Source organism: Brachionichthys hirsutus, chromosome 6, assembly GCF_040956055.1.
Source record: "Brachionichthys hirsutus isolate HB-005 chromosome 6, CSIRO-AGI_Bhir_v1, whole genome shotgun sequence".
NCBI classification, from domain to species: domain Eukaryota; kingdom Metazoa; phylum Chordata; class Actinopteri; order Lophiiformes; family Brachionichthyidae; genus Brachionichthys; species Brachionichthys hirsutus.
This window is the reverse complement of record NC_090902.1, coordinates 5,154,655-5,163,915: the sequence shown is the minus strand read 5'-3', so window position 1 is coordinate 5,163,915 and position 9,261 is coordinate 5,154,655. Positions and strand designations below refer to the sequence as shown.

The 9,261-nt window shown below is 47.3% G+C and overlaps 1 protein-coding gene across 1 annotated transcript; it reads left to right on the top strand.

Moving 5' to 3' along the window:
* Window positions 1-743: 743 nt before the first annotated feature.
* On the top strand, window positions 744-8,486 carry xkrx (XK related X-linked). Its single transcript, XM_068740396.1, has 3 exons — window positions 744-1,093; window positions 6,407-6,666; window positions 6,971-8,486. Exons 1-3 carry the CDS (start codon window positions 744-746, stop codon window positions 7,723-7,725), a joined length of 1,365 nt encoding a protein of 454 aa, XP_068596497.1. The 3' UTR covers window positions 7,726-8,486.
* The last annotated feature ends 775 nt before the right edge of the window (window positions 8,487-9,261 follow it).

The following is a 9,261-nucleotide window of genomic DNA, read 5'->3' as shown; positions in this document are numbered from 1 at the left end:
TTAAACGTTTTTAAACATGCCATAACTTCTAATAATGATTTTTTTTTTTTATGAAACTTTCTTCACACAACAAGCAACAACGAAAGCAGCGTCCTTCACTATTTAGGGACTTTAATCGTCAACGTCCATTTATCTATTTTTGCGCGTCTTTTATTTTGAAGGCCAGCAACTCGTCATTTCCTGTGCTTGCAGCTGACTTGCTGCAGCCGGTGCAATGACAGCGCAGCCACCGGCTGGAAGTGGAAACACGACTTGCCCAGCCCGAGCCGTCAAAGATCAAAGACAACCAGACCTCCCGCAGCGCCACGCAGCGCCCCGCAACCGGGAAGAACCGTCGCCGTGTTTAATCCGGTAATTTATTCACGCCACTGTTCCGGTTGGACGGGGAGCTTTTCTGACGCGCACTCCGATTGAAAGGACTGAACTTTCACGATCCCTCACACGCACGGTGCGCGGGTTTGAACTGCTTTGTCAGCGCGCCCGGCAACAAACCGAAAACCGTTGCGGGTGCGCGCACGGCACGGCTCGGTTTGTATTTTGTATTTTTCCATTTTTTTGACATTATCATGTGAAACCAGCGATGATCGTCTTGGTGGAAAGTTGGGAGAGACGACGCAAAAGACAGAGTTACCCAAAAAAGTGCTTTTTTTTGAGTGCTGTCCCCCCCCCCCCCGCACCCTCTAAAGCGACCCTCAGAATAATCCCTGACGCGCAAACTCACTAATAGAACGCGCGCAGCGGCCATGGAGGAGCTGGAGCGGGACATCTCCGACGCGGACCCGGACCCGGACCCGGAGAACCCCGCGGTGGTGGAGAACGGAGTCATGCTGGTGGTGAAGCACGGCCGGATCCGGCCCCCCCTCAGCGTGGTCCTGGCCACCGTGCTGTACTGCGCAGAGCTGGTAACCGCCGCCGTCCTCTGCAGCCAGTACCGGAGAACCGACGACGTCACCTGGATGGGCCTCACCGTCACCTTCATGCTCGTTCCCGCGGTGCTCATCCAGCTGACGCTGATCTTCATCCACAGAGATCTGGGCCGGGACCGGCCTCTGGTCCTCTTCCTGCACCTGCTGCTGCTCGGCCCGGTCACCAGGTAGGGGGGGGGGGGGGGGGTTCTGGAGCACAGCTTTAATCAAGGCTAAAAGTAAACCTGTTGTTCTGTGTTTTGCCCAGGGTAATGATTTAGCATTTTTTAAATCAGACTTACTTTCTTGCCTGTGAGCACTTCTTTTTTTTAAAGAAATATTCAAGTCTTCCTTCTTTTACAAACTGTACATGGATACCAGGATTGATGCAGGATGCATCCTTTTAGTTTTCTTAAGCAGGATTTTGACATTTTGTTTCCAACTTCTAACCTGCGAGAGTTAGTTTTCGTGCGCAAAATGTAGATTAGTGGATTAGGGGGATAAAAGATGACTCTTGTTCGTGTGCTTGAATGTGTTTCTTCAGTCAGACGGTGGTAGTTTAAGAACATGAAAACTCGGCAAGGATATTTTTTAAAGAGGCGGTAATTTTCCAACAGTGTAGTGAGATTCTGTGGAGAAATAAACCTGCCTTGGCCTTCAGCACCAGACGCATCGCTCCACGGCAGTCGTGGTTGTAGATCTTGAAGAAGGCCTGAGGGTCAAATTGTAAAAGACATACAGTGTGCAACACCTTTCCCCGACTTCCAAGATCAATTCGATGCCAAACGTTTGCGGCTCCAGCGTGTCAGATTGAAGGACTTGATGCGTTATACCGTGACCTAAAAGATAAACTAAGCGCGTGTGCCATGTTTGGCTTTGGGATGTTTCATCAAACGAAACATTGCAAGACATGTTTTTTTTGATCTCCACACATTTATCCAAATGCATCTGAATTATTTGAACAACGTTGAATGCAATTAAACGATAAGTCAGCGAGAAGGTGGATGCAGAGCGAATGTTTTTGGTAAATGAAAATGTAAAGCGTTTTTCTCGAGTAAATTATCCCTGTAATTGATTTTATTAAGAAGATTTCTCATTGAAAACACGGGAATAATTCATCTTCACGAATCCACCAGCTTCTTTGTTGCGTTAGATCTGCGGTTGAAGCGGCAACAAACGAGACGACTCGATTTTTGGACTCGCACTCCAGATGGAAAGCCTTTGATGGCATGAATAAGAGGAGCTGAATTTGATCAAGAACATTGCAAGCTGGCCAATCACATAAATGTGGGCAAGACAAAGCGCATAAATCTGAAGGATTCTAACAGCAGTCAGTCAAACGTCTCCACAGGACTGGCACCTGCTCGGAGAACACGGCTTCCGCGTGTGGACTCGTAATCCACCGTCGAATAACCTCATGTCAGGAGAATGACACCCCGACCCCTCTGTGCCAGGGACCAGTCAGGCTGCTGGTCAGGCTGCTGGTCAGGCTGCTGGCCAGGCTGCTGCCCAGGCTGCTGCCCAGGCTGTGCTGACTCAGCAGAGAGGTCACGCGGGTTGTTTTTTATTCCTGGCTATCAAAGCAAAGTAAAAGCCGCCTGGCACGAACGTAGAAAGGGCAGCAAGCAAGATGTCTTCGAATGCCTCAGTGGTGTGTTTTTTTTTTGCGTGTGTTTTTTTTATGTGTGTGTTTTTTATGTGTGTGCATGCCCTTTTATTTTCCTTGTTGACAGAGATTTTCTGTTCAAACACCGTCAGCTTGCACTTCGCTGCCAGCTCCTCTCACCAGAGAGACCTGTTCGATGAACTATGACTCATGCAGGAAAATGTCAGCAGAGACTTCTTTGTCTGAGGGAAGTCGACCTGTTTTCAACTCTCTTTATGTCTTAGCGTATGTAACGGGGTGTCGGCTGCCGTTTGCGGGCGTCACTCATAATGCCGTTTAGACGTTAGGCCCGAGTCCCGTCCCGTCACCTCGCCTCGCCAGCTCAGTCACTTTGTAGAAACGTTGGTTCAGGTGCTGTTACTATGTCAACTCGGAGGCGGAGCTTCCCCCGTTACACCTTTCGTAAAGTTCAGCAATATGACAATAAAGTTAGATTTTATTATTGCCTGTTTTTATACGCTTATTTCTCCACCATCTCCACTTTGGTGAAATTCTTCTGGAAGTGATCTGAAATTCAAATCTACGTTTGATCCTGTCCATTTCCATCGCTGAACTTTGATGTGTCAACAATGAGCAAATGTAACAGCTTCATGAGAGATCATTTAGCGGGGGTGTGGGCCTTTTTTTACAAGACGGTATGCCATGTCTTCTCCTGAACCTGAACAGGAAGTGTCCTTTGCAAGAGAAGAGAAGGTATTGCTAAAGTGGATATAAGAAACCTGTTTGGTGGCTTCAAAGCAGTTTGTCGATTATAATATTTTTATTGTTTTTAACGTATGGATTAAAAACATTGAGGGCTCCAAATGAAGCATCATGTAATCGATGTTTCGCCATTGAGGATAATGCGTCGTTCACGGACAAATGGAGGAACGTGCAACACACTTTCACACGGCCCACAATTCACTGGGCCAAGGTCACACTCGTGTCTATAATTATCTATTAACAAAATGCCATTGCAAACCACCTGCAGCTCCAGAGGCTATTTCCATCTGAAGCAAAGCGACTTGCATGCGAGCGTCCAACGCAAGAAGGGCTGCATGATTTGAGTCACATCTCGGCTGAGAGGAACTCTGAATTAGTGATGGCGAAGGCTTTGGTGTTTCACGTGCCGACCTCGAGACGAGGGACAGACTCCCAGTCAGCTGTTTTTGCGTGCGCTGATGTGCTGAACATGTTTCTACCGGACTGGGAAACTTGACCCGAGATGATTGAGAAACGGCGTCGCCGTCCGGTTTTGTCCTGCGGAAGACATCGCTGCGCTATTAAATATTCTGCTCACGCTTGAAAAGAAGATCTCGCTGACAATTCTTTAGAAAACAAGAAAATACAAATCCAAGTGTCGGATGTGCGTTGTTGCTTTAAAATGTTCTCTCTCTCTCTCTCACACACACACACCCATGTTGTGGAATGTGTTCTGGGTCTTCCTCAACCTGCTCGTCTGCCAGAGGCCTGGCTGTTGGAGTGTTTCTGCAGCGCTGGTGCTTCTTGATCTTTTCACGTTTGGCCTTGCTCTGCTCCTTCTCCACCACCAACCAGCACGTTTGGTTGCTCACTAAGGTCTTAACCTTTGTCGTGTTGCGGTTCTGTTGTTGTCAACATATTTCTAAGGTGCGTTCCACCGGGATTCGCAGACTTGTCATCCATATTTGGTACAGATGTCCCCGTACGCCACGCCAGCCTGTTGGCTATGCCTCTGAGTGTGTGTTTCCCTGTGGGACACCCGTGAACCTTCCCGTATGGTATCTAGTAGTAGCTCCAACCCGTCTGTCCTGATCAGCGTTTCCCACTCTTTGCCACCATGCAACCATATTCTCCCAGGCTGAATGACCTCGGTCGGTCAGTGTTGGTCTCGCTCAGACTTTGTGTCCGGTTTAATTCAATAAGGGAACGTTTCTAATGCAGAAGGGGATGTAAGAAAATAAATGTTAGGGGTTGTTACAGGAAAAAGTCCGTTTGTCATCTAATTCGTCTGCTTTATCTCGAGCTTTCCTTATCTTTCGGTACGCGACCGTGACCCGAGCGCTACATGGCTGAAGGGAGGTTTCCTGTGTGTCTCAGCGATGATGTAATTGTTGATCTTGTGCACAGTGGATTAGGTCACGCCGGCTATATTGGAATGTCAGCCTCTGATAACTGCATATAAACACTTTGCGGTTTTCCAGGTCGGCGTACAGTTAGGAGAGGTCGTCTCAGGCTGCCTGGTCTTGACCCGTCTATTTAAGGATATCCTGCCCCCAAATCAGACGCAGAGACGCCCTCGTTTACTCTGTTGGCTTTGACTAGTTTCAGCTTGCAGAGCTTCTCGTTTCTGTGTCTCTTTCCACACAGTGTTTCTCATTCTAAGAACTTCCTGAATGCTCTGGTGCCTTGCAAGTCAGGGAATATAGGTTATTTATTTTATTTATTTATTGGGGGGGTTGTCGCATGATCGTCTTGTGTTTTTGTCAGGGTAGTTCCTGTTTTTTTTTCTTGTCGCACCGTACTGCTGTTTGTGCACTGATGAAACAGACATCTGCATGTTTGCACTACGATTACGGAGCAGCAGCCTGCTCCTCCTTTTATAAATCTACAAGACGCTGTCCTGGAAGCCAGCGTATTGATTTTCTTGACTAATGCATTCATCAGTAATGCTGTTTTTTTTTTTTCTCCCCACCCCACCCCACCCCCAAGTGAAATTCAGTCCTCCCCGGTTGCTTTACAGAATCCTAAGTGCAGGCTGGCCTGAGCTCAGTGGGCCTGTCTTCCGCTGTGCTTTCAGCCCTGCCAGGTTTCCATAGAGAAGACGTCCGTAAATCCAGCTTTTGGGGGCCTTCGCTGTCACTCTGTCGCAGACCTCGTACACACCTTTTCCCGCTGCAGCCCTTTAACCAGTTTCTGTGGCTGAAGTGACGACCTTTGTGGAAAATACCTAGCAGAGGAGTCGATCCGCGTCTGCTTGGAGTCTGATATCCAATATCTGAGACTCTGGAGCCAAAGATAACATTCCAGCACAGCGATGTGAAATTCATTTCTGCAGTGGAAATCCTCAGAGGACTGTTTGTTGTTGATAACGTACGTGTAGCATTGTGAGTTTTGTGTTGTTTCACAAGTGTTTGTTTTTTCTTTTTGCTTTTATCTATAGCTATACTTGCTTTCTGTCATTTTGGAAGCTTGTATTTCCAGTTCGGGAGAGTTTGGCTGGTTTCAGCTTGAACACTTTGGCTCTGAAAGTTGTTTAACCAACTTTTTGTGCCACAAGGAACTCCTTAAACATTCCAACAAAAAACAAATACGTTAATCAAGCAGACATTTCTGCATAAAGCTCCAGCTTTTGTTTCTCATTCAGATGGGTTCTTCGCCGTCTGCACTTCTTGCAGGGAGAAACACGTTTTCCTCTTCATGAATGGTGTTGATTTCCACCCTGAGGCTGAACACGGGGAGCATTTACCTTGCAAACCTTAAAAGCACCACACCCAGGTTCGGCGTTCACCAACGTGCTTTCTGTCCTCTGGCTGCCCTCTGCTGGATTCTCAGCATGTTTTTTTTATTATTTTTTTTAAACAAAGGTCTTTTCATGAGGGATTCATGAGATTCCATTCCTGAGATCAATGTTGTGTCCATGACTGTAATTAAGGATCTAATAAAATTTACAATGAATTAAAATCCTGGACAGGCTTTTCACATTACATCTGATACTTTTCTTTTCGATACTCTTCGAAGTCCTGTGCTGTAAATACAAAATACTATAAGTATTAAAATCGTGGCATAAACTACTGTAAAATAGCCTCGTCACTATACTGCCCCCTGTTGGTGAAAATATATCACTCCAGCCTGTCTGTTTCTCTTGTTTCCGCAGGTGTATTGAGGCTCTGGTGATCTATTTCAAGGCAGCTAAAAGGCAGGACCCCTATGTCACCATTTCCAGGAAGATCACTCTAAAGAAGGAACAGCAGATTCCGATGGAGTGGGAAATCGGCCAATCGGAGCACCTCCTGGCGACTCACAGGAGCGCCTTTAAGCGCACTGCGGTCATCCAGGCCTTCCTGAGCTCTGCGCCTCAACTGACGCTCCAGCTGTACGCCACCATCCAGGAGAAATCCTCATTCCCTACAAGATGTAAGGATAACTGATTTTGTTTTCCTGACCTGGTGTTGCATCCTGATAAATAAAGTAAACGGCACATCCGTCCGCAATCATTTAAAAAACGTACATTATACACACACATATATATCCCACGCACTGAAGAAGTGCACATGCATTTTTTGGAATTTACTTTTTGTGAGTATTATTTCTTTCCTTGAAACTTTGTACACACATCCTCCAAAGATGTGTCTTTCTGATATTTTAGTTATAATGTGCTCTGGAGTATTTAAATGGTGCCGCATTGCTTTTATTAAGTATTTGTAATTTGTTTTCACAGTGACTCTAATGGTCATCACTCTGATCTCCATCACCTACGGGGCCCTCGTGTGCAGCACTCTGGCCATCCAGATCATATACGATGACTACAAGATACGCCTGCGCCCCGTGGCCTACGTGTGCATGATCATATGGCGAGGGTTGGAGATCGCCACCCGGATCACCGTTCTGGTGCTCTTCAGCACGGCCCTCACGCAGTGGGTGATCCTCGTGGGCATGGGCAGCCTGCTCTTCTTCTTCTTCCTCCCTTGGGTTGAGTTCTGGGCCAGGAAAGGCTCGCTGGTTAAGGACGTGGAGAGGAACCTCTCCGCGCTGGGCACCACGGTGGTGCTGAGCATGTTCACGCTGCTCTACGCCTGCATCAACATCTTCTGCTGGTCGGCGGTGCAGCTGGACTTCACCAGCGACGAGCTCATCGAGAGCAAGCAGCGCTGGGACCGCCTGGCCACGTACTACTGCGTGCGCTTCGTGGAGAACGCCGTGCTCATCACGCTCTGGTACTTCTACAAGTCGGACTTCTACGAGTACGTGTGTGCGCCGCTGCTGGCCGTCCAGCTGCTGATCTGCTACAGCCTCGCGGTGCTCTTCATGCTGCTCTTCTACCAGTTCTGCCACCCGTGCAGGCGCCTGTTCAAGCACAACATCCACGACTGCCTGCACTGCGTCTGCTGCCACAGAGAGGCGAGGACGGCGAGGGGCGAGCAAGAGGCGCCTTCGTACTCGACCACTGCCACGATGGTGTTGGTGCAGGAGTAGCCGTCGGAGCTGCTGGGATCCACAAAACTGAGAACCGAGTTGACGACGTCGTGGAAGCAGCCGGAGATTTTTAAGTTCTCTACTGTAGGAATGCATCCCAGACATTAGAAATGTGATGCGTTACAGAGAAGAAAAAAAAACTCTTGAGTCTACAAACGTTTATTCAACTATGGTTCTGATTTGAGAGTTTAGCTCAACTCCAAGTGTCTTTATCAGAAATGATTGCATACGCACCACAAGGCCTTTGGCATAGCAAAGAATGTAGCGTAGAGATAAGCACCGATGCACAAAGGCAGTCGAGGGGGGCAGCAGTGGTTCACGCCACTGAGCCAGGTGTGTGGGAAACCGGCCAAGTGTGTCCAAAGTACCCAGGAGCAGCCGCCGTTTACTTCTTTTCAGGGTTTTTTTTTGCTCCCTTTGCACACGTTTGCACTAAAATGAGCTTAAAAAAAATAGCAGGAAGGCAAGAAAAGGTCAGCGGATGAATTTCTCTTCCTCATTCCCCAAAAAAACTGTTGAAATCAATGCTCTCTGTTTATTGTCCAGTCTGGCGGCCTTGATATGAAATATGATGAGTTTAACCTTGTATAACATGCATGTACTGACACCGAGTTGGCTTCGTCGTCACCGGGGGGGGGCGCGTTCACGTCGTGTGTCTTTTTCTTATGGTTCTACGTGTTTGTTCTTTCACTGCCTTGACGACTACTGTTCTACTTGAAAGTGAAATAAAAAGCTCCTTCTTGCCTCGGCTGCAAAAAAAATAAGACGTAACTCCCTCGCTCTTTCTCGTCTCCATTTTGACCAAAAGCCTCAACGACGTGGAAATATTTCCCATGTTGCAGCAATCGCTGAACAGAAGTGAATCACTGATGAGTAAAAAATAACAAATAGAATCACGGCATTAAAAGATTTGCATCTGATAATAGATTTGTTCACACAGTAAAGTTGAATATTTTGAAATCACCTTCCTTAAATATACTGTGTAGATAATTTCCCTCTGATCTGCCTTACTGCTGAAGTTATGTTCCCGAATTCCCTGGGAAACTTCCTGGCATCAGGATTCCTGCTTATCTGTAGTTTATAAACTATCAAGAAGAAAAGCTTATTTTACACAATGGCGTATCTGACTCTAATTGGGATCACACGGTCCTTTACCTGCTCAAATCCTACAGGATGGATCTTCACCAAACTCGGTAGAAGGGCGTGTTTTCTCTGAGAATTCTGAATCCTGGTGCAGGAGCTGCACAGATGGATCCAGATGTGCGGATGGTAGACCAATTTAAAGGCTCTTGAGTGATTTTGGTGCGGGTACAATAAACAAATAGATTGAAATGGTTGGATGCGACCAATCCCGAAGCCGCGTAGAAGTCACACTTCCTCATTCCTAAAGTTAAATGTTGGCAGGAATGCTGCCATTCTTCTCTTAACTTCCTGAACAGCGCACCGTCTTCATTCTTCTTCTTCTTCCTGGTGCATCGTCACCTGTGGAGGAAGGAGGAGCCCGGAGCTGAGATAAAACCCCGAAGCCGGGGCAGG